The sequence below is a fragment of the Budorcas taxicolor genome, chromosome 1 (genome assembly GCF_023091745.1).
Source record: "Budorcas taxicolor isolate Tak-1 chromosome 1, Takin1.1, whole genome shotgun sequence".
Taxonomy (NCBI): Eukaryota; Metazoa; Chordata; class Mammalia; order Artiodactyla; family Bovidae; genus Budorcas; species Budorcas taxicolor.
The window spans coordinates 4,652,015-4,677,811 of record NC_068910.1 but is presented as its reverse complement, the minus strand read 5'-3'; the positions used below and the strand labels follow the sequence as shown (position 1 = coordinate 4,677,811).

The following is a 25,797-nucleotide window of genomic DNA, read 5'->3' as shown; positions in this document are numbered from 1 at the left end:
CAGATCCCCGGTTTCCTTCTGATTTCATGTTCAGCTTTCTTGTCTTTTTATCCTGTTTGTATGTCAGAGAATTGAAGAACATGATTGTTATGATCAAGTAGGGGACAAGAAAGGGAGACAAAGTTTTTCCTTTTTCAAAATAACTTAAATAAGCTTTTTGAATGTGAGCAGTGACAAAGGCTGATTTCCCCACTACCCTTGTTTGTCTTCTGTTACTACTTTGAAACAACTCTGGTTATCTTTTACAGATGAGTAACAAAAGTCATCCTTCTGACTACTACCCTTTGCTGTTGTGGGTCTTGCCAAAACTAATCTTGTAGCCATCAGTAATGCCTGGAGGTAGCTGAAAGAGAAAACTGACCTAAAGAATGGCCTTCTAGCAGTGAGATTCTGGGATGCTAGATGAATTTGGAGTCTCCCTGGGGTCCATCAGGAAACTGCAAATCAGGAAGATCCTTGAGAGTCACAGATGTAAATCTGTGTTTTAAACAATTCACTAAGGACGCTAGAGGCCCATGAGAAATACGCACTGCTTCAGGAATTCGAGTGTCATCCCTCTGCAGGGCCCACGTTACTATACTCTGTGTTCCTATTTTAGTATATGTGCTGCTGGAGTAAGCGCTGGGGTATTCTCACATCGTCATTTTGAATACTTAGTCATACTGGTCCATCAGCTCTTGGTTGTTCTAGTTCTTCGGTATTCTTCCTAAATTATGGTCTCCAAAACAGAATACAGTGTCCACAGGTGACAAGAGCTTAGCTATTGCTTTTCTTGTTTATTTATTTCATTGCTCCAGGTCTTAGTTGCAGCATGTGGGATCTAGTTCCCTTACCAGGACTCAAACCCAGGCTTGCTGCATTGGAAGCCCAGAGTCTTAGCCACTGGATTTGCCAGGGAAGTCCCTATCACTTTTCTGATTCTAAGATCCGATATGCTTCTTTTAATATATTTAACTCTAGTTTGAAGTTGCTTTTCCTTTTTGCAGTCTTTTTCATATCTCTGATTTTCATCTGGTGAAAATCATAGAATTTAATTCAGAACAGTTGAGATTTTTGTCGATAGTGCTTTAAAAATACAGATGCCCAGTAATTTTAAGAATGTTATAAGACTTTGCTAGTGAACTTTGTTTTATCTTTAAAAAAAACTACTTCCCAACTCCAAATAATGTAATTTGCAGCCTACTGGGATAAAGGAAGCCTCTGAAGTTATAGGAGTTTCTCAGGAAACCAGCAGTGATGTGGATCTGCGTGGTTCAGTAGGGCCCTCGTTTACTCAGTAAGGTAGCACATGTTGCTTTTCTGTCGTATTTGTGATTTTATGATCCTAGATGTCTTGAGGGCAGGAGGAGAAGGGGACAGCAGAGGATGAGATGTTTGGATGGCATCACCAGCTTAATGGACATGAGTCTGAGCAAGCTCTGGGAGATGGTGAAGGACAGGGAAGCCTGGCGCGCTGCAAACAGTCAGGCGTGACTTGGTGACTGAACGACAATAGATATCAGATGGTTTTTTAAAACAATATTCTAAGGAGCTGGCACTTTTGTTTAAACTGTTAGAAAAGTTTGGTCCTACAGGGCAGAGTGGTAACCTGAAAAGCAATATTTGACATTTGAATATTGCTTTCTTCGTTTGGGGGTGAATTTTTTTAGTTTAAGAGAAATTCCCAGATTTCATTTCTGAGCTAGAGTCTTAATCAGATGTTGACAAATTAATTTGAACTTATACTTTCTTTTTGGCAAATATCAGTACCAGGGAAGTAATTCATTTCCTGGTTTACTTGGGAAAGATGTTTTTAGAAAGCTTGTGTACCACTGTTTCTAGAGGCCCTCTGCTGATACCTTCTGGTACTGCTGAGAGTATTTAATGAAATGGCTAATTTTTCTGCATTAGGTTTGTGATTCTTACTGGCTGTAGTGTATTTTAAACGAAGTTTCTTGGTTAACCATCATAATAATCCCAAAGTCTTATTTTTATTTACCAACTTGGTCTTGGAACTAACTTTTAACAAATGTTGGCACAAATTCTGAACTTTTGCATAATCTCTTGTGGTTAGTAAATAGCTTCAGGATTTTTACTTTGGTCAATAAGGTGGTTTTGGTTTTAAATAACCAGAAGATAGACAGTGTGCTTTGAAAACCTGTGTGTGTTAGTCGCTCAGTCGTGTCCAGCTCTTTGCGGCCCCATGGACTGTAGCCTGCCAGGCTTCTCTGTGCGTGAAATTCTCCAGGCAAGAATACTGGAGTAGGTTGCCATTTCCTTCTTTAGGGGATCTTCCCAACCCAGGGATAGAACCAGGGGGCTCCTGTATTGCAGGCAGATGCTTTACCATCTAAGCTACTAGGGGAGCCTTTGAAAACCTGATTTAATTTAAATTGCTTGCCTTTTTTAAAGGTCCTGGATAGAGCAGTTTCTCAAAGACTTATTCTTCATTTCCTTGCCTTGTTTTTAGGGTACTCCCTGTGGCAACATGAACATTTTATTTAAAAACGTAGAGTATTTTCTACTTTTGTATAATAAGGATTTTGATAGTGTTTTCTAAACAGTACTATACTTGAAAACTAATTTCAAGGATAACTATATTTTAAATGTTAATTGAAATGGGCTTGATATATTCTGGGGGTCACTTTGAATATTAAGATTCTGGAGAATCCAGCTTAGGCCTTTAAAGGTAGATAATGCTTATGGTCAGGCACGCAGTCATGTCTGACTCTCTGTGACTTCAAGGACTATAGCCTGCCAGCCTCCTCTGTCTGTAGGATTTTTCAGGCAAGAATACTGGAGTGGGTTGCCATTTCCTCCTCCAGTTAAAGGTAGATAAATTCAGTCAAATTAGATTCAGTTTTTAGATTTAGGTTGGAAGGATAATGAAAGATAGGCTCTCAGGTCTCTATCCCCCTCCTGGGTGTCGGAGGGGGTGTGTGTGTGTGTGTGTGTGTGTGTGTGTGTGTGTGTGTGTTTGTCTGTGTGTGTGTGTCTGTGTCTGTGTACATGGTTGCCACACGCATGGAGTAAGCTTGATGGAGAGCTGGATAGTCCCATTTCTTTGCTGCCACTTCTGGACTCCTTTGCCTTTCACTCTATTATTTGGGTGCCCTTGGAGTCTGATGCTGAACATGTTATTTATACGTGGTTGGTGCTACACTGTTTATGAGTATTTAATATCTGTTGAAGATTCATAATCATATAGGTAGGCCTCCTATGACCTAATTTTTAAAAAAAAATAAAGGGAAGGTTATTAACTATGCTGCTAAGTTGCTTCAGTTGTGTCCGACTGTGTGCGACACCATAGACGACAGCCCACCAGGCTCCCCCGTCCCTGGGATCCTCCAGGCAAGAACACTGGAGTGGGTTGCCATTTCCTTCTCCAAGGCATGAAAGTGAAAAGTGAAAGTGAGGTCGCTCAGTCGTGTCTGACTCCTAGCGCCCCCATAGACTGCAGCCCACCAGGCTCCTCTGTCCATGGGATTCACCAGGCAAGAGTACTGGAGTGGGGTGCCATTGCCTTCTCTGAACTATGGAGACTAGTAGCCTCCAAATTATTTTGCTCACCCACACGTTTTACTGTGTCTCTTATATTTTCATATTTTATATAATTGTTCCTGTATATTATGTTGGGCCTCCCTTGTGGCTCAGTTGGTAAAGAATCTGCCTGCAATGGGGGAGACCTGGGTTCAATCCCTGGGTTGGGAAGATCTCCTGGAGAAGGGAAAAGCTATCCACTCCAGTGTTCTGGCCTGGAGAATTCCATGGGGTTGCAAAGAGTCGGACACAAGTGAGTGACTTTCACATATTATGTATCTCATAACACAAAAACAGATGTGAAAAGGATGAATAAAAAATATAAGTGAAGTTATATTTTCTTCCCATGATTCATTGATTGTTTTGTATACAAACCAGGCTGCATGTATCCTGTATTTACAGCAAGAATAAAAGTCAGAAAAGTGGCCTCTACAGAATTTTGGGGGTAATATGAAAATCATTTATACTTGCCTTAGGAATGTGACAAGTGGCTCAGATGGTAAAGCATCTGCCTGCAATGCAGGAGACCTGGGTTCAATCCCTGGGTTGGGAAGGTCCCCTGGAGAAGGAAATGGCACCCCACTCCAGTACTCTTGCCTGGAAGATTCCATGGATGGAGGAGCCTGGTGGGCTCCAGTCCATGGGGTCGCAAAGCGTTGGACACGACTGACTTCACGTTCACCTTCACTTTCAGGAATATGGCACGAGCACAGTGTAAGAACAGGCTCCGCGATGGAACTGTCCCGTTCTGAGGCGGGCTGCCTTGGGTGACCCAGCCCAGGCCGGAGAACCACACATCATGCCTCTTGTAGGAAAAAAACTCCTCGATTCCAGTTGGGAATTGGACTAAGCTTCTGATACTTCTTCTAAGATTCTGTGGCTATCGATAGGAATTCCTGAGTTGAGCTCTTAAACGTAAAACACTGTAGGAGAGTTAGACTGAGTGAAGGTCTGACTCAGAAGTGTGCTGGGAAGTTGTTGAACTCCTGCATGCAAACCTCTGCTATCTTTGGAAATGTGAAGGGTTTTGGTTCTCAAGCCATCTCCACATAGGAAAAACTATTAACCTCTTTTTCAAGCCTATTGCCTTTCTGACTTAAAGTGCTAGTCACTCAGTCGTGTCCGACCCCTTGTGACCCCATGGACTGCAGTCCACCAGGCTCCTCTGTCCGTGGGATTCTCCAGGCAAGAATACTGGAGTGGGTTGCCATTCCCTTCTCCATCCTGACTAAATGGAAGACTAAATATATAAACACAAGGGATTCCAAAAATGGACTTTATTGCTTACTCTGTTTCATTATATCAAACAGAGAAAGCAATGAAACAAGTTTAAAATAAATGAACGATATTTTGAAGTATATAGTATCACTAATGAGTTAGGAAATATGTTTTCAGTTTTTTCAGTTCTGTCTAACATACATAAGTAGTGTTTCACTAAAATTTGTCTGTTCTGTGGTAGAAATTGAACGGCTTCATCTTTGAACCTTCAAAGTTGTATCACCTTAAAAAGGAAAACCTTAGTTTCCTCCTAAACTCCGTTTATTTCTTTTCAGTGAGAGAATGGTTGTTTTGTGAGATCCAGCTAACAAAGATAAGTCGGCAATAAACGTAGAGCTTCTTCACGACACAGATCTTGGTTTGAGTGTTGTGAATGTGGCTGCAGTGCTCGAGAGCAAGCGCTGCTGAAGGCTTTCTGTGTGTGTTTCTTCTCTCCTGGTTCATGGAATACCCTGTTCTCTCTCATTGTTAATGCAGAGGCAAAAGCCGTTCTGCACCAATGACTCTAGAAGTGATACTGAATTCCCCAGAACTTGAGTCTTTGTGTGTGTGTGTGTAATGACTGACCCTGCATTTATTGAGATAGTTTCCATCTCAGCAGCACTTTTCTTTTAAAAATGAAAAAGTCACGAAATGAATGCATGGCCATAAGAGTGAAACAGAGCCCTAATTCTCATCTCTATTTCTAAGCATTTCTTCGTAGGAAGTTTAATCGTGGACTAGTGCTTCAGAGGAACTGAAGACTGATATAACCTTCCATATGAAGATACTCCGTGGAAAATGATTTCTGGGACTTGATTGAAACAGAGGCTCATGAGAACATACACAGTCTTAGGGAGCATACTCCTGATCTATTAATAGAAGTCTCCTGTTGAGGAGCAGTGCAGATGCACGTATAAAGAACCACTTTAGCGTCGCACGGAATGTCTTCAGCCCTGCTTGCTGGCTGAAGCTCACCACAGCCTTTCCAACAACAGTAGATTGTTTCCAGTCACTGTAGATGGCTCAGGTGGCAACTGTGCATTCTTCTAGGCGAAAGAACAGGCTCTAAGTTTTCTGCTCTGTGGCACTGTTGTCTGCTACAAGAATACAAAGCAGCTGAAGAAAATAATCTACCCCATTTTGTTACTGCCAGTGTGATTGTTAGGGCTTGAAATAGTTCTTTGTTAAGCTTTCTTCCGTTTTCCATATTCTTTGGTTATCATACATTGTCTTTACGTGATTTGTGATGAGTTGCACTGAACATAGAATCAAATTAAGTTTAAGCAGATAACTATGTGTGAGATAAATGTATTCTTCCTAAGAATGTTTGCCCAGAGGGCCGTAGGTGTAAGGTGACCTTGCCTAAGTTTCTTTGCATAAAGATAGAATTCAGTCTGTCTTCTAGTTGTCAGCAGTTCAGCTTCTTGAGAATGGGAAGGAAGTTTTCTGATCCGATTAGAGCTCAGGAGAACTTAGGCTGCAGTGTCAATTACCTGCCCTGGGTTACCTACCAGGATGTGATATGTATTCCTTGTTTTCTGCTGATGGTTCTGTCCTTCTGTTGCATTAGGGTACAGATTGGTTTGTAGATTGGTACAGAAATCAAGACAAGCTTGACTTTTACATCCTGCTTTCATCATTATGAAGATTTGTAGTTTTACTGAATAAAATCAATTGAATAAATCAGTTTCCTCATTTAGATGAGTCACACATTGTCACATCTAGAGTATCTTTAATGGGCAATTATTTTTTTACTCTTTTAGTGGGATTCACCTAAAAATGAGGTTAAAAAAAATTAACTGCCATCAAAACTGGCAGAAAAATCTTTGCAAAAGACATCAGTGTTGTATAAAGGAAAAAATATTCTTGTATCTCTCCTTTATTACTCACACAAAACACTTCATTTTTGGTCACCAAAGGGCTGGGGTGTTTTTTCCTTACACACAGTCCTCTGCACCACTAGCTGGGTGTCTTCCAGTTTAAAGCAGTTCTGACACTATGTGAGGATAACATCAGATCCCACAGGCTGAGGGCTCAGTCCCGTGAGACTGTCTCCTGTCCCCCTTTCCTGCCAGTCCCAAGTCCAGTTGTCCCCTGTGCTGCTGACCAGCTGGCTAGAGCACCTTCCATAAGCTGCTCCTCGGGAATGATTAATTTGCTATTAAGCAGAACGACCCAGAGAACTTGGGAAAATATTTTGCTTATGACACTACAGCTTTTTTGCTAAAAGATATAACTCAGAAACAGGTGGATGGAAGAGGTGCGAAGGGAAAGGTATGAGGGAAGAGATTAGAGCTTCCCTGCTTTCTCCCAGCACCTCCATGTGTTCACCAACCTGGAAACTCTCCAGACCCAGTCCTCAGGGATTTTTATGGAAGTTTCATTACCCAGGCAACTGGATTATTTACTTGGCCCCTGGTGACTGAGTGTAATCTCTAGTCCCTCTTTCTTTCCTGGGATGGGAGTTGGATTGGGTGGGATGGTTTGGACTGAAAGTTCCAACCCTCTTATCACATGGCTTGGTTCGGGTTACCTAGGACCTTTATATAAAGTTACCTCGTTAGCAGAAATTCAGATGTAGTTGCAAGGGGTTATCAATAATAAGACACCCATTTCACCTTTATATTCTGAAGCTATTTCAGGAACTGAGGACAAAACACCAAATACGATAACAAGGTTCTCCCCATCCTCTACCCTTGAGGAATTCCAAGAGTCTCGGGAGCCATGATCTAGGAACCATGGACACAAGACCGACGTAGACGTGTGTACTGATAATCACAGAATCATATGTTCAGTATGAAAAATAACAGAGACCATTCTTTTTTGTGTAATTTGAACGTTTTAGATATATATTTTTCTATAGATACTGTCTTTTCTCTCTCTCCTTTTTGTACTCTTGTGATTTTTTTTCTTCCTGTTACTTTGCATCTCTTATCATTCACTGTCTGTGGCTTCACAATACAGCATTGTCCTAGTACGATTTTTGAAATCACAGCTGGAAGCATTGAAAAGCCTTCTGACAAAGGAAGACTGAATTGTGACTTAAGGCCAACAATAAGCTATAGGAACAAATGATGTTTAAAAAATTAATATTATTTCAGTGTGTGTTAATGTCTTTAGTCTTTCAGAGAATTGTGGAAACCAAGAATTTACAAGTCATAGACTTCTGCTTTGCAACACAGAAGTATAAAACATTCTACTTGCTTCCAAATCTGTGATTTGACCTTTTTTTTTTTATTGGCCACTCTGTGCGGCTTGTGAGATTTCAGTTCCCCAACCAGGGATCGAACCTGGGCTCTTGGTAGTGACAGCGTGGAGTCCTTACCACTGAATCCTTAACCAAGGAATTCTTGTACATTTTTTGTAAAGGAGTTTTCATAGACTCATGTGCTGCCATCTTTCAGGTTCTCAGAGTCTGAAATGATGTATGTGACATTGTTTAGTTGTATTTGTTTTGGGGCTTTATAAAATGGTATAGTATAGCTTATGTAAAATTAGAAGACATTTGCTCCTTGGAAGGAAAGCTATGACAAACCTAGTCAGTGTATTAAAAAGCAGAGACATCACTTTGCTGGCAAAGGTCTGTCTAGTCAAGGCTATGGTTTTTCCAGTGGTCATGTGTGGATGTGAGAAGTGGACCATAAAGAAAGCTGAGCGCCGAAGAATTGATGCTTTGAACTGTAGTGTTGGAGAAGACTCTTGAGAGTCCCTTGGACTGCAAGGAGATCCAAGCAGTCCATCCTAAAGGAGATCAGTCCTGGGTGTTCATTGGAAGGAATGATGCTAAAGCTGAAACTCCAGTACTTTGGGGACCTGATGCGAAGAGCTGACTCACTGGAAAAGACCCTGATGGTGGGAAAGATAGAGGGCGGGAGGAGACGGGGACAACAGAGGACGAGATGGTTGGATGGCATCACCGACTCAATGGACATGAGTTTGAGTAAACTCAGGGAGGTAGTGAAGGACAGGGAAGCCTGGCGTGCTGCGGTCCACGGGATCACAGAGAGTCAGGCGTGACTGAGCAGCTGAATAGTCACAGCGAGCCTTCTGTGAATTGCTTTTTCTGCAGGTGTGTTTCCCTGGGGTTGCTCCACGTTTCTGCATGCAGTCGTGGCACATCTGGACTGTGCGTCTTATCCCCCTACACTTTGTAGTCACAGGTCAGGGCTTCTGTTTTGTTTCCTGCCTCTGTCTTTTATCCTAACTCCTGGGAAGTTTCCTTAAACTTACTTTCCAATACTTCCCTTAAAATATTTTATTTCTTTCATGGTTTACAGTTTCTAAGGCCTTTTTTTCTTTTATGAATACTTTTGTATAATATGCTTTCCTATAGTAAAGGTTTTGTTTTCTTCTGTTTCTCAGGATTCTTTTTCTCCCTATATTGTCTCTTCTCTTCAGAGCCCTTCCGTTTTCCTTTTTCCTGGGTGTTTTAGTCTTTGGTTTTTTGGTTACAGCGTTTTCTCAAGTGTCTGGTCATCCTTGGCTCTTTCTTCATATTTGAGGGAGGCGTTAAAATGCTGTGGGAAGCTCTCCTTTGTGAAAGCTTTAGGTGATAGTTTTTACTATAGAGTGATTAGGCAGAGACTCATTTTATTGAAGGCCCCTTTTCTCAGCTCTGCAGTCAGCTTTTCCAGACGAATTGTTCAGACTTTTGTCTTAGCCAGTGGATGGGTGGTGGTGGTGGTCATCAGCCTGGCAGCCTGTTTTGCTGGAACACTGGGAAGAAGAGGACTGAAATTCTCATTTATCAGTGTAATCCTTCTGTCCTTAGAGTGGTGCCTCATTCCATCCCTCAGAGTTTAGAGTCTCTCAGTCAACAATCCTTCTCATCCCTTGTTTGAGTGTTCCCCAGAAAATAAACCCCTGGACTGATCACCTTCGTGTGCCTTACGAGAATGAGCTGCTGGGCTAAGTGCTCACTATAAATACTCATATTCAGTCCTTCTGTTTTCAGACTCAACCCAGTGCCCTCGTCTTTAGAGTAACCCCTGATACTTCTAAATCCTGACCTTTCTATACTTTTGGCATAAATAGGCTTGCTTCTTGTTGACTGCTTCACACCACCCACTCCCCTGCCAAGTACTTATGTGACTGAAGGAAACCCGAAAGCTGTCCTTTATTACTGGACCATCGTTCTTCACCTCCCAGAGAGTTTCATTGACATCCTTATCTGCTGCTCTCTCCTCTCAAGTTTGCTGTGCCTTTCTGGTTGTATGCCTTTTATTATTTCAGTTTTAATAGAAAGCCAAGATAAATATGTTTAGTTCATTGATTCCTCTCTAAGGAAGCTTTTATTACAATAGAAATGTGAGGGACTTTGATACAGACTTGCCTTCTAAAGTCCTCTTTGCCCTCAAAGTAGAAATCACCAAAAATTTCATTTCTACTGGTTGTAATCCAGGTTAGCCTGTGTTTCAGCACATACAGAGCCTTTTGAAACCTAGGGGGCCACTCATGTACAGTAGGAAAGACTAGGATCCATTTGTTTCTTCCTGTAGCCACTAAAAATAGCATTCCTGTAGCAATTTTGCAGTTATCTTCTGTCTCCAATTCTTCTCACTAAACAGCTAAACATGAGCTTCGTTCTCCTTTGATTGGTCTAGAGTGTCATAGACAGAATAATCTTTTTAACGTTTGAATTCAGATGTTAAAGCTTAGTTTTCCAAATCCTGATTTGGGTGAAGGAAATCTAGATTAAGTGTAACCTAGATTACACTTAATGTAATGTAAGTTTGATTTCCTTAATCTAGATATCTTAATTATACTGAAGTATTACTTTAAGCCATATGTAATTGCCAGTAGGTAAGCAAAATCACTGCAGATGGTGACTGCAGCCATGAAATTAAAAGACGCTTACTCCTTGGAAGAAAAGTTATGACCAACCTAGGTAGCATATTCAAAACCAGAGACATTACTTTGCCAACAAAGGTCCGTCTAGTCAAGGCTATGGTTTTTCCAGTGGTCATGTATGGATGTGAGAGTTGGACTGTGAAGAAAGCTGAGTGCCAAAGAATTGATGCTTTTGAACTGTGATGTTGGAGAAGACTCTTGAGAGTCCCTTGGACTGCAAGGAGATCCAAGCAGTCCATTCTAAAGGAGATCGGTCCTGGGTGTTCTTTGGAAGGAATGATGCTAAAGTTGAAACTCCAGTACTTTGGGGACCTGATGTGAAGAGCTGACTCATTGGAAAAGACTGTGATGCTGGGAGGGATTGGGGGCAGGAGGAGAAGGGGACGACAGAGGATGAGATGGCTGGATAGCATCACCGACTCGATGGATGTGAGTCTGAGTGAACTCCGGGAGTTGGTGATGGACAGGGAGGCCTGGCGTGCTGCAGTCCATGGGGTTGCAAAGAGTCGGACACGACTGAGCAACTGAGCTGAACTGAAGCAATTTTAGCCTATAAAAATGGTAATTTTGTGTGATTGCAACGCAGCAAAGTTAAAAGATCTTAATAGTTTAGTTAACAGACCTTTTTGTCCAATGTAGGAATTTGTTCTATAGCGTTTTTGGAAACATTCCAGTAGGAGGAAAGGGTGAGATAAAATGATAGTGTCAGGCTAAGTAAGAGAAAAAGTTGAGGTCCCTAGTCAGTATACCTGTGTGTCTTAGAACTACATCAGGGTTCCTCCAGTGTTCTAAAAGCTCCACACTACTGAGGCTGGAGGCTGTAAATTCCATGGAGTGCCAGTTAGATACACAGTGCCTGTGAATTTGCACACTAACAGCATACTCCCTGAGTCCCTGGCTGCCAGGCTACACGAATCTATAGGGGATTTCAGCAAATATCAGTTTAGCTGGAATGGTATTACTTAATTTTGTTCATTCTGTGTACAGCCTTCATGTATATTTCCTTAGGTTGGTTAAAGATTGAACTTTAAAATGATAATATGGCTGCCAGTGTGGCTTAAAACATAGTAGAAATAAAATATACAACAGTATCAAGAAGGACTTCGGAGGATTGTTTGGAAGATGCTTAAGGTAGCCTGGTAACCCTGTAATTCACATGGTACCACTAAAAGAATAACACAAAAATGCATTAAAAACTAATAGACAAGATTAAATGAAATATGAAAAATGCTTGATTCATAGAAAAGAAGAATAAAAGAATAAAGAACACATGGGACAAATTTAAAACAAATAGTAAAATGGAAGTAAAAAGACAGAAAAAAATGTGAGCACTAACCAAAAGAAAACTGTTAAAACTGTGCTAATATCAGGTAGGTTATAATATAATATATATAATAATATCAGACATTAAGGCACTTGGTATTGCTGAAGATAAAGAATGACACTTCATAACGCCAGGACGGGCCTCTCAGCAGGAAGACATAAGAATCCCCAGCAACCTTCTCTTGTTGTTTGGTTTGTTGACCGTACATATGTGGTCTTTGGGTCTTTTCTTTTCACGAGTGTTGTCATTTTTCACTGCTAGAGATGTTTCTGTGGCCTGTGGGGTAGGAATTGCTCCTTTGTCTCTCTGACTTGTGATAATGTTCATGTTCAGCATGCTCTGGGCAATGTAAACAATTGCATGGGGGCCCCACTTGAGAGAACAAAACCTCAGGATATAATTATTTCATTTAGAGTTATAGTTATTTTTAATGTAATTATTGTCCTTTACAAAAGGCCACCTGTGAGAAATAGAATTTAGATGAAGACTAAGAAGTTACATTTTAAAGAATTCTTTTTTAACATTGTGTGAATATGAGTAATAAGATATTATAAGAACAAATCAGAAAGGAGTAGCTGCTTGTCCATTTATAAGGATTCTTGGCAGTAAGCCTTTTTTTTTTTTTTTTTTTGGTACTAGGTCTGTAACGCCTTGCAGTGATATGTCACTGTCAAAACTCTTCATTTCTGTCTGGAGAGAATGTCCTTTTATTTAGAGGATATTCCATTTTTTCTGGGAAAAAAAAAAGAGACATCTGTTGGTTGATATTCATGCCTAAATGCAAGAAAAGGAGAAAGGCTTAAGGAAACAAAAGTGCTGAATCAAGGAGCGTATTTAGAAATAGACAGAAATACAGCTCATGTCACTTTTTAAAAATTGTGGGGAAAAACATGTAACAAAATATACTATTTTAAGAGACTTCCTTGGCAGCAAGTGGTTGAGACTCTGCATTCCCATTGCAGGAGGCATGGGTTCAGTCTCTGGCTGGGCACTGAGATCCTGCCACTCAATGTGGCCCACATTTTCAAAAATTTACTGTTTAAATTTGCAAGTTAGTAGTGGTAATTATATTCACTTTGTTGTGAAATAGAGCTCCAAACCATTTCATCTAGCAAATCAGAAACTCTATACCCATTTTAGAAACTCTTCCTGTCTTCCCTCCCCTCTGCCACTGGTGACCACCGTTCTGCCTTCTGTGGACTCTGACTGCTCTAGATACCTCACGTGAGGGGAGTCATACAGTGTTTGTCTTTTTCTCGCTGGCTTATTTCACAAAGCATAATGTCCTCAGGGTTCATCCATCTTGCAGCATGTGACAGGATTTCCTTCCTTTTTAAGACTGAATAATATTCCCTTGTGTGTATAGACCACATTTTGTTGATTCATTTATCTGCTAGATCTTTGGTTTGCTTTTACCTCTTAGCTGTTGTGAATTGAACACTTGTTTTCTGGGTTTGGTTTTGTTTTGATAGTAGTCATCCTTTCAGGTATGAGGCACTATCTCATTATGGTTTTGATTGCATTTCCCTGATGACTAGTAATGTTGAGCATCTTCTCATAAGCTTGTCAGCTGTCTTTTGTCATCTTTGGAGAAATGTCAGTTCACATCCGGAGAAGGCAGTGGCAACCCACTCCAGTACTCTTGCCTGGAGAATCCCAGGGATGGCGGAGCCTGGTGGGCTGCCGTCTGTGGGGTCGCACAGAGTCAGACACGACCGAAGCGACTTAGCAGCAGCAGTTCACATCCTCTGCCCATTTTTTCATCAGCTTGACTTTTTGTTGTTAAGGTGCGTGCATTCTTTATGTATCTTGGGTATTACCCCCTTTTCCGGTGTATGACTTGCAGATATTTTTCCCATTCGCTAGGCTGCCTTTTCATTTTGTTGATGGGTTCCTTTGCTTTGCAGAAGCTTATTAGTTTGATGTATTCTCATTTGTTTATTTTTACTTCGGGTGCCTTTGCTCTTGGCGTCAAATCCAAGAAATCATTGCCAAGACTGATGTCAAGGAGCTTACTACTTAGGTTTTCTTCTAGGTGTTCTATGGTTTCAGGCCTTATGCTCAAGTCGTTAATCCATTTTGGCTTAGTGGTCTTATTTTATTCTTTTGCATGTGACTGTCCAGTTTTTCCAATACCACGTATTGAAATGACTGTTACAACAGTTATTTAAAATTCTTTGTCAGTCAACTCATAGATCTGTTTCTTTAGAGTCTGTTTCTGGAGTTTAATTTTGTTCCTTTAATTGGGCCCTGCCTCTTTTGTTTCTTTATATGCTTTGTCGGGTTTTGCTGAGGCACTTGAAAAAATTTGGAAAAAATCACCTATCCCAGCCTCTCAAGCCTTTGTCTAATCTCAGCTCCCCCTGGGCTTTGCCTGCAGAAGTGCAGCTCCAAGCTGCCTCTTGGACCTTGCTTACAGTGTCTTGCAACTCTGGTTCCTAGTTCTCTTAGTGCTCAGTTATCCAGGACAGAACCAGTCCCTTAGAAGGTTTCCAGACAGGCCAGAGTTGGACATGAGGTCTGTTTTGCTTGTGTTTCCCAGAGAAGAGTCCAGGCATGACAGTTTTCTTCCTGGTTGCTCCATACCGTGCTCTGCAGGGCAAGTGGCATGAGTGCAGAATGCCAAACACTGCCATTTTCCTACCCCTTTCATTGAAATCTTGTGTTGGGTTTACAGTGGCCCAGGTGCCGTAACTTCTTGTCTGTCTATTGTTGTTAACTCAGTGTCTCTCTGAGGGAAGGAGGGCCAGTATTTCCTAGTCTGCCATTTTGCTGACATCACTGTCCCTGGTATCACTTTTTGAAGTATGAATACTGCCAGATAATGATTCTCTTTATAAGACAGGTGGGAAAAAGGGAATCAGAGATGGAATATTTTGGACTTGAGTAAGGTGGTTGTCCTTTGTGAGGTTCATATATGCAAATTGAGAAGATGAAGTCTAAAGCAGTATTAGCCTGTCTAATGTTTTATTTTGGAATAAAGAAATAAAGTAAGCCTATCAGATAAGACCATGTATTGTTTTAAAGTTTTCAGGGCATTTGACAAGTATTTATTGAGTGTCTACTGTGTTCAGTTCAGTTCAGTCGCTCAGTCCTGTCTGACTCCTTGTGACCCCATGGACCGCAGCACGCCAGGCTTCCCTGTCCTTCACTGCCTCCCTGAGTTTACTCAGATTCATGTCCATTGAGTCGGTGATGCCATCCAACCATCTCATCCTCTGTCCTCCCCTTCTCCTCCCGCCTTCAATCTTTCCCAGCATCAGGGTCTTTTCAAATGAGTTAGATCTTCCCATTAGGTGGCCAAAGTATTGGAGTTTCAGCTTCAGCATCAGTCCTTCTAATGAATATTCAGGACTGATTTCCTTTAAGATGGAGTCGTTGGATCTCCTTGCAGTCCAAGAGACTCTCAAGAGTCTTCTCCAGCACCACAGTTTAAAAGCATCAATTCTTTGGCCCTCAGCTTTCTTTATAGTCCAACTCTCACATCCATACATGATTACTGTGAAACCATAGCTTGGACTAGATGGACCTTTGTTGGCAAAGTAATGTCTAGGTTGGTCATAGCTTTTCTTGCAAGGAGCAAGCATCTTTCAGTTTCGTGGCTGCAGTCACCATCTGCAACGATTTTGGATCCCCCCAAAATAAACTCTGCCACTGTTTCCTCATCTATTTCCCATGAAGTGATGGGACCAGATGCCATGATCTTCGTTTTCTGAATGTTGAGTTTTAAGCCAACCTTTTCACTTTCCTCTTTCACTTTCTCAAGAGGCTCTTTAGTTCTTCTTCGCTTTCTGCCATGAGGGTGGTGTCATCTCCATATCTGAGGTTATTGATATTTCTCCTGGAAGTCTTGATTCCAGCTTGTGCTTCCTCTAACCCAGCGTTTCTCATGATGTACTCTGCATAGAAGTTAAATAAGCAGGGTGACAATATACAGCCTTGATGTACTCCTTTTCTGATTTGGAATCAGTCTGTTGTTCCATGTCCAGTTCTAACTGTTGCTTCTTGACCTGCATACAGATTTCTCAAGAGGCAGGTCAGGTGGTCTGGTATTCCCATCTCTTTCAGAATTTTCCACGGTTTGTTGTGATCCACACAGTCAAAGGCTACCATGCATAATACAGTCCACTATGTATAAGGTACTATGCAGTTGGGATACAGAAAAGATGAGGTGTAATCCTCCAAGGTCCTTATTTTTAATTTGATGAAAGGCAACCTTAATGCATAAAAAACTGTATAACAATACAACATCAACACACAAAATATAAAAGCATAAGAACCATCACTATGAGCTACGCAGAAGCAGAAATGATAGTGAACATAAGTGAACAGGAGTGGCTTCCAAAAAAATGAGTTTGAGTTGGACCTTCAATAGCTAGGAACTTATCTTAATGTCTCACCTGAGGTGGGGGGGGAATCACACATCTGACAGCAGGCCTGAGTAGGCTTGTATGTTTGAACTAGCAGAAATGTGGAAATAATCTAAATGATTATCAAGAAAATGCACAAATAAATTCTTCCATCTATACTGTGAAATACTGTATAGGAATTAAATAGTGGAGATCCATATGTGCTGTCAGAATTTTCTAAGTAAATCGAATTTTTAAAAACAGAGAGCTTAGCTTATTTGGGTTGCTATAACCACGTATCACAGACTGAGAAGTTTATAGGCACCCGGGTTTATTTCACGCAGTTCATATGCTAGCCATTCGAGATCTGTTTGCCTGTGTGGCTGGGGGAGGACCCTCTTCTGGGCCTCAGACTTCTCATCGTATCCTCACATGTTGAAAGGAATTAGAGAGTCTGGGATCTCTCTTATAAGAGCACTGGTCCCACCTGCTGACTGTAGCATATCTCAAATACCCTGCTTTCTAATACTATCACACTGGGTTTTAGGATTTCAACCTAAGAATTTTGGGGGGACATCAACATTCAGACCACAGCAAAAGAAGTTTCAAATAATATGTATGGTATGATATTAGTTGGGTTAAAAACAAGGCAAGCTAGCATACATGTAATACTGTGTACTTTTATAAGTACATAGTATATAAATTCATAGTAAAAAAAAGGATAAATTGATAATAGTGGTTACAACAGTTAAGCATTTATAAATCATTTGCAGAATTAAAAATAAAAAGTCCAAATGAAAATTTATCAAACACTATTAGTGGTTCCCTCTGTATGGTGATATTATTCACAAATTTTCTTTATATTTTACCATATTTTCTGAATTTTTACAAGAAGCATTTTGTTGGAAAATGTTAAATTATAGAGAGTCATAAGTGGGAGGTAAGTAATTGACAGATAATTAATAAAATTAATAATCACGAAGTGAAATAGGAGAACAAGAAGAATTAAGTGGAAAAACCCGGGAGTTTAAGAGTAAGGGAGATGGTTGAGGAAGAAAGAAGTCCAGAATGTCTTAGAAGCTTTTGAAGTTTTATAGAGCCATTAAGCATTGCCTTATATTTTTAAGTCATTTGTTCAGTAAACATTGATATTTAATGGATAGTTGGCCTAGCAGGTGCCAGAGTTCCTTACCCTAAGAAGCTTATGTTTTGATGAAGGGGATACAGACAAGGAAATGACAGTGTATGAGGAGGACTCAGCAGGGTGGAGAAGCGGCTCATGGAGGCTGACAGAGAAGGCTTTCCCGAAGGGACAGAAGTGTCAGCAGAGCTTGGGAGCAAAGCTGAAGGTCATGCGAGAGGTCTGGAGAGAGAAAGAGGGGACCAGCGCAGGAAACACCTTGTAAACAGTTCTAAGAATGTGATTTTATAGTGTTTACGTATTTCAAACGCATAATCTCGCTGTGTGTTCTCAGCAGAAGAGCCAACAGCAGGCACGTTGTTGTTTGGTACTTAGCAGGTCCGCTCTAGTCCTCCTCCCCCTCTCTCCTCCCTCTGCTTGTCGCCCTCTCCCTTGCGGTGTATTCACTGCAGGTGACACACGCATGGGTTTACAGGGAGAAATAATCACAGATCCCCAAACGATGCTGATGTAAAAGGGGGCAACCTTAATTCAGCGTATTTAAAAGAGCTATGTCCAGTTCATGAAAATAAATATGTTAATTTGGCATGGTTGGCTGCCCTTTAAATCAGCCGTCACAATGAGTTAGTTATGGTATTAAATACGATTAGGTGTTGAAAATTATTTTTGTCATCAGTATCAGTTAACATCTTACTACCGAATAAAGTATACTACTTTTAGGGTTGTTTGTATTGACAGTGGCTGGAACCTTTGCAAATAACTCCATAAGGTACTTAAGCAGTTCTTAGGTAGATAAAATATGGTTTTTGGAATTCCCAAAAGAAATTCTTCCTGCAAGAGAGAAATATCATTCAAGGGGCCTGAACTGCCATAGGAAATGCAGCAACTGAAGATGTTATTTACTACACTTTTTGCAAATAGATTTTTCTCTCTCCTTGCTTTAAAGGCAAACAGTAGCTAAAACAATCATAACTTGTGTAAAGAGAGAACCTGTCAGATTATTATTTGTTAATGATGGGGTATTCCCGTTTGGGCAATTTATAGCAAAATAGCTAACAAACGTGCAATTTAGAAAGAAAGAATACATGAATTTTGTTATAATCCCCATTCCATTCCACAAAGAAAAAATATTGTGGAAAATATTACGACTTACAACACGGTGCGTTGTTAGTTTGGAAAAACTGAATTTTACTTACTGCTTGATTTACCCCTCTGTGTTTTTAACTTGTGTTTTTTCTTCTGCCTGGAATGCCCTTCCTCTTTCTTGTCCACTTGCAGAATTTCTGCCCACTCTGAAAGACTCCTACTTTCCGAGTTTATCCGTCCCCTGCAAAGTTGATCTCTCCCTTCTTTGTGCCTCCTCTGTCCCTATATTATAGCACCTGCCGCATTAATGACAGTTGTTTTAAGTTTTCTGTGTTTCCTCACTGGATTGTGAACCTCCTTAAGTAAAGGGAATGTTTCTTTCTGTACTGTCTGGTGGCATTAATGCTTGTTTGGCCTGAATGAGAGGGGCTTTCTGCAGTGACACGGTGCTGCATAATGAAAGCCTGGATTGACTTGTAGCTGGCACTGTGCAATTACTTCTACTGGGTTATCACAGGAAGCTGGTTGAAACCCACAATAATGTTTGAACAATAAGATTTATTTAATAGAACTCTGTTACATTGGACGCCAGCAAGATAAGGGGAGGAACTGTAAGCATATTACTTTAGGTGTGCCAGGCTGTAGGGAGACTCCCTCATAGCAAAGTATAAAGGTTCAAATTTTAAAATGGAGTAATTATACAGTTTGCAACAAAAGTTTACTACGTATCTTCTGTGGTGCTCTTTGTAAAGTGCATTCTAAATTACTAAAAATAGAAAGCATGATGTAATGGGAAGAGTAGTGTTGTGAAATCGTGGTGTTTGGGGTTCTAGTCCCGGTCCTCTTGCCTGGAGAGCCCCATGGACGGGGGAGCCTGGTGGGCTGCAGTCCATGGGGTGGCGAAGAGTCGGGCATGACTGAGTGACCTCACTTTCACTTTTCACTTTCATGCCTTGGAGAAGGAAATGGCAACCCGCTCCAGTGTTCTTGCCTGGAGAATCCCAGGGACGGGTGGAGCCTGGTGGGCTGCCGTCTATGGGGTTGCACAGAGTCGGACACGACTGAAGCGACTTAGCAGCAGCAGCAGCAGCAGCAGTCCGAGTTCTAATGCTTTTGATCTTGGTCTACTATTTTCATCCACAAAGCTGTGAGATGCCTCAAAATACATCAGATTTAGAGATTCTCATTTTTCCCCTAACAGCTCAACTTATTGAGGATCTTCTCAGGTTTGTTTGTTTTTTTAAATCATTTTATCAAGGAAGGAATTGCAGTCATGCATTCAAATTATATTTAACAGGCTTTATTGCATTTTAAACAATTAGAGATTTATCTTTATTTTAATAGGTAAAAAATTAGTAGGTTCCTCCTAGAAAGGAGACATCATCCTTTTTAAGTCTTATGGGCTTCCCAGGTGGCCCTAGTGGTAAAGAACCTACCTGCCAATGCAGGAGACTTAAGAGATGCAGGTTCAATTCCTGGGTCAGGAAGATCCCCTGGAGGAGGGCACAGCAGCCCACTCCAGTATTCTTGCCTGGAGAATCCATGGACAGAGAAGCCTTGCAGGCTACAGTCCATAGGGTTGCAAAGAATTGGACACAGCTGAAGTGACTTAGCACTTGTGTGTCTGGCACTTTGAGGACGTATACCTTGTTCAGTTATGATTGATATTTAATGTGTACTTAAATATCATTGACATTTTTTTCTAATTCTTTTTCCTGTTTACTCTTTTTATTTTTTGTGGAGGTGCGGTTAGCAAGACTCTTACAGCAGTGATCTGGGATTCTAGTTGCTTTTATCAGAAATGCCTCATGTTTAAAGATACTGTGTCTTGGGAATTCCCTGGCAGTCCAGTGGTTAGAAGTCCGTGCTTTCACTGCCAGGAGTGTGGGTTCAATCCCTGTTTGGGATTAATTCTGCTTTCCCTGGAGAAGTTTGCTGAATACTTGGTTTCTCTCTTTGTAGGAGAAAAGTGGAGGTAATGGTACTCTTACCTTTTAAAAACAAAACACACAGAACTCAAGTTCTTTGTCAGCCTACTTTCCACTTGGAATTAAATTTCAATCAGTTAGTTTAAATATTAGGTTGCACTGCATACTCTGAACCTAGATACGAAGAAGGCTTCACTTTCAATCAGATCTGTTGATCTAATAGTTTTTTTTTAAGCTTTGGAGTTACACAAAAAAAGTTCAGTTAAATATGTGCTATCCATTTCTATTTAGAGTTTGTAGAATAAACTTTTTATGTATGCATTTTGGTTAGAAAAATTTGTGGGAGCCTTGGCAGCCTGATTTTTTTTTTAATTTGGTATGTCTTTTCTACTCTTCCTAAGGTACTCTGAAATGTGTCATATTTTAGATGAATTTTTAAAAACTGTTCATCATATTTGCTGATAAGTAGAAACAGTGGTGTGTGATTCGGGCACAGTTGAGGATATCCATTGCATGAAGATCTTTTCAGACTCGTTTTTCAGTTTTCTCATTTGAAGAAAAGAAATTTAGAAATACTATATGGTTTACTCATAATAATATTGAGATTTTTAGAGAGAATATCCCTGCTTTACTTATCATAGTTGGATTTTAGTACCTATTTCACTGAGTTTGAGAAGTCAATGGGATGATAGATATGACATGCTCAACACAACAACCGCACATAGTAGGCTCATTACACAAAGGCTTTATGTAGCCTGACAGGTGTTCATGTGTGACAGGGAATTGAGAGTCACAGGCTCAGGGAAAAATTAATATATGCCCCCAAATTCTGCCTTGGTCAGTTATTAAATTCATTCAGCAGTCATGAAAAATTTGCAGAGGCGCATATGGTGTGGAAAGTTTCATTAAAATGACGCTGTATCCTCCCATCGGCCGTCTGGAAGCAGAATCCAATAGATAGGAAGAGACTAGTAAATGACAGCAAAATACACATGGATTTTTTTAATCTTTGGCACTGCCCTCACCATTGCCATTTTTTCATACCTTTCTACCTTCATTAATTCAGCCTGAGCTGTTCCTTTTGTGTATGTAGACGTGTCGTTAAAGTTACTACCTTGTTCTAATGAGAGAGGGCAAGCATCCCAGGAGACAGGCTTAGGTTGTTTTAACTTCGTGACGAAGCTGAAGTCGCCCCGCACCTGACATTCCTGCCCCGGGCCCCTCCCCGTGAGTAAGAGGAAAGGCTTGGCCCATCGCTTAGACAAAGCCGGACGGCTGCCTGCCGAGCCGAGCCACCGGGGAGAGACTCCTCCTCTTCTCCAAGCGGGGCTCGTCTCCCAGGGTTTCGCCCTGCAGCCGACCTGCGGTGGAGCCTGAGCAGGGGGTGCTGTCGGGGCCTCGGACCCCCGCCCCTGGGAGGCCCCGGGGGAGGCGCCGGCGCAGCGACCCGGCTCCTCCAGGCAGAGCGGTGCCTGCCGACCCCAGCGCGCTGCTCCCCCTCCCGCTCGAGAGCCAGGTTGTCCCCGGCTCTCAGGTGGCACCGCGGCGGGCGGCTCCCCTGGCCGCCGGCCGGCGATCTGGTGGGAAGGGAAGGGGTGGTCCTTCTGCCCGGACCCCTCTCGGCTGACTCACAGGAAGTGCTCGCTCTCGCAGAGCCGGGATCCCGCCCTCCCCCTCCGACGTGGGCTCTGCCCTGTCTCCCCTAGAACAATGAAGGGCTTCCAAGTTTGCTGAGTCTCCCGGCGCGTTCCTTCGGCTCCCGTGCTAGCCTGCAAGATGTTTTGCCACCGACTTTTGCAAGAAGCGGCCTCGGAAAAAGCCCTTCCCTTGGTGGATCGCTTTGTGTGAAGAGTCCTCAGGGTGACCATGGTTCAGCGCTTCAGCCTCAGGAGGCAGCTATCCAAGGTGGGTAGCTCGGGTGTGCGTGTGGAGGGGAGCTCGCGCCGGCTCCGGCGTGGTCTCCTTGTCCTCCGGCACGGTTCTTCTGTCAAACCTGCCTCCTCCGAGCTGAGGAGGGGCTGGGGGAGGAAGCGCTGCCTTTTGTTCTTTCCTCAGACAGACACAAAGGTTGAAGCCTGCACTGGGAACCCCAGATTTTGTTCCCTCGAAAGGGGAGCTGTCATCTGTGAATCTGGAGGAAGTTGTAGTCCGCTTCTCACTTAGGGTTTCTAGAGTGTGTGCGGGAAAAGAGAGAATAGTGGGTAAAAAGTGCGCATGTTTAATTAGCAATTCATGTAGCCGCTCTTGACCAAAATGAGAAAACCTTATTGGTCTGTGGAATCAGTGCTTTCATACAAAAATTAATGTCAAACTGGGGAAAGCTCTCAAAAAATAGTTCGGTAAGTGTGACCAGCCTGACGATGTTACGATGAGTGGTGGTATTAAGAAACTCACATACTCCTTCATTTAAGGAGCAGGTGACAGGCAGTCACTGGAAGGCTCAGGAATCAATTTTTCCTGAGTTGTGCTGACAAAACACATTTCTTGTGTGCAGCTTTGGGGGAAAACTTATTTTAATCCGAGAAAATCAAATTGAAAATTAAAAAAAAAAAAGCAAAGGTCTCTGAGAAGAGGGGCTGCTGGTTTTATGGATCACACTTGGCAGTGGCCAGCCCTCTGCTCACCATTTATGGAGCTCTCTTAAGTCAGTGCAGAAACTAGTGAGAGGAGAGGTGTGCTAAGAGTTGCGCTTATTTCAAAAATTATTCTGTTTGAAAAGCTCTTTTTGAAAAATGCAGCAGTTGGGTGGCTGGATTTGTGTCAGAGTCCATCCTCTTCGTGCATGCGTGCTAAGTTACTTCAGTCATGTCTGACTTTGTGCAACCCTATGCACTATAGCGCCTCTGTCCAGACAAAAGCTAAAGCAAATAGTAAATCAGTAGGTATTCCACACTTCGTTAGTGGTTAGTCAGAATTGTTAAATCCTGAAAAGCATTACTATCTTAAGGGGAAACCTTTAGTTCCTCACAGGTGACCTCAGGGTAAGATGTGTGCATTCAGGCAGAAATGAGCAAGGCTCTTGCCTCCATCCCTTTGTCAAAAGTCATCTTTTCTCTTGGATCTCCAAGCTGAACAAGGACTTTTTTGGAGTATTATTATAGAATAAATTTTCCTTGCTTCCCATGTCCTCATTCCAGGTGTATGTATGATGGGAGTGAGGAAACGGGAAGCCTCAACATTTCTCCCTAGCAATAAAAAGAGTCATTTTTGTATCTCCTTCATGTGAACTTCCAGAACCACGTGTTTTCAGATATATAGTACAACTAAAAAGCGGAAGATGTATAGATTGTCAGAGCACTGACGTTTCTGCATAAGAGTTTTTGAAACAATTGAGAACTAGGTGATGAGTTTCTAATTAGGAAATAACTGCTCTCTAGGTATTTTGCTGTCAGTTTTTCTCTCCCAATTATTTTGTGAACTTTTAATATTCATTTCACTCTGTACTATACTCTTGACCATGAATTATAGGGGGGAAAAATGTTCTTAGGGGAGCTAGGAGCACATCTTCTCTATAACATGAAGAAATAAAAGGTACAAATTATATACTAGAAAATATATACAAGAGATAACCTCTTTCAGTTCTTTTTTCTAACATCCCTTTCCATTTTAACATGGTTTCTGGGTCCTAAACTGGATGGTGAGGACCAAATCTAAGGAATTTTGTTTTCTATCCTTAACATAGTAATAATTGAAAAAATGCAGTAATGAATTGAAAAAATAATATTCCTAATTGTTTCTGTATGGCCCTGAAATATGGAGTAGAAACTGAAAGTCTATGTCAAAAAAACTTCTTTTTTAAACTACAGTGAATACACAGTGCCTCTATTCTGTCTTTTTGGCTAAACCCACATTACCTGAAAACAGAGGCCCTGTTGTACCCCAGTGCATGGTATTTCTAGCACACATTGAACACTCGAAGTGAAATTGGCTATTTGCAGGTCAAAAACAGTTGAACAATGATAGTTTCATATGATTCCAACTTTAGGAACAAGTGTTTTTTCCAATAAGGAATAATCTTCCACAAATATAGATTTGTCTTAGAATGATCTCATTTTAAAAAGCCATTTCCTATCTTGACAAGAAGAAATACTCAGATGATCATCTTTAAATTTTGTTGGGAATTTGTTGAAAGAAAGTATTTATACATGTTTGCAGTGATTTCAAACCCAGTATCTAATTTAGATACTTTTTACCTTTGGTAGTCATGTTTACTTACACTGGATGTTTGCCCTAGAATATTAACATGATTCCTCCAGGCTAATGGATATTGACATCTGAACTAAGTTTAAAAGGAGGGAGTAAATTAAATAGATGAAGTAAAAATCTTCATTAAAAAGAGACATGCTCAGTTGTCCTCTTTGACCAGATCCCAGTTACGTGCCTCAGACAAGTTATTTTTCTTTGCCTTCTAGTTCCTTTCCTTTGCCATTTTAGATTATTTTCTTCCTTTAAAGTTTTCTCACATGTGACTTCAAAAATACTAAGGAAAGCTTTTCTTTTCCTCCCCTAAGTCCTCTTCATGAGCCAGCTGAAATAGTCTGAAACTTGCTAATTTGGACATGACACTTAATTCTCTTAATGATACTTCAGCTTAGATGATACCCACTTCATTTTGCCATTTAAGAAACAGGTTCAGAGAAATTCATTTTCCCAGGATCAGCCAGAGATAGAGTGTCACATTCAGCTTAGGTCTAACTCCAAGCCCATTCTGTCTCCGCACACCACCTGCCTCCCTAAATTTCTGGTGTGTTGACTGGCCTCCTGTCATGGTCTGTGATCTCTCTCCATGCGTATAGAAAACAGCATAGTAATAACTTAGGTAATTTCTTAAGGAGCAACCCCACAGGGCTGAAATTAATGTTTGAAAGGGTTTATCAGTCACACTTGGTAAGTGTCTTCTACAAAGTTACGTTATTTGGCCAGAGAAACATATTGATTTGAGTAAAATAGTTGATTTAATAAAGCCATATTAAATGTAATTGAAGCTTAACTGCATGTACTTACAATGAAACGTTATGAACTATATTGCCTTTTTAAAACTGTCTATTAAGGAGAAGAATTTACTATTGAGTTTCTGTAATAATGTTTAATAATGTTAATACAATGAATTAAACATTCAGACAGTCTTATTTTAACTCATTCTTGGCTGTGCTGTCGTCCCCCTCTCCCCGCCACTTTACATGGGTAATAGAAAATCAGTCTTTTCTATTTCAGAAACTTTAGGTTTTTAGAAGGTATGATAACTACTGAGGAGGCTTTAAGAAAATAGCTTTAAGGTTGTTTCAGCAAGATTTAGAAAGTATGATAAATGCTGAGGAGGCTTTGAGAAAATAGCTTTAT

At 41.1% G+C, this 25,797-nt stretch overlaps 1 protein-coding gene across 7 annotated transcripts in view; it reads left to right on the top strand.

Moving 5' to 3' along the window:
- Positions 1 to 25,797, top strand: part of TMCC1 (transmembrane and coiled-coil domain family 1) — a 156,483-nt gene that overhangs the window by 53,419 nt on the left and 77,267 nt on the right. The window contains exon 1 of one of the 7 annotated variants that reach the window (XM_052640977.1): positions 22,205 to 22,362. The exons of the other annotated variants lie outside the window; for them this stretch is intronic. Coding sequence (XP_052496937.1) covers positions 22,324 to 22,362 — 39 coding nt within the window. The 5' untranslated portion in view covers positions 22,205 to 22,323. Of the gene's footprint in view, positions 1 to 22,204; positions 22,363 to 25,797 lie in introns of those variants that run through there. 7 annotated transcript variants of the gene reach the window in all.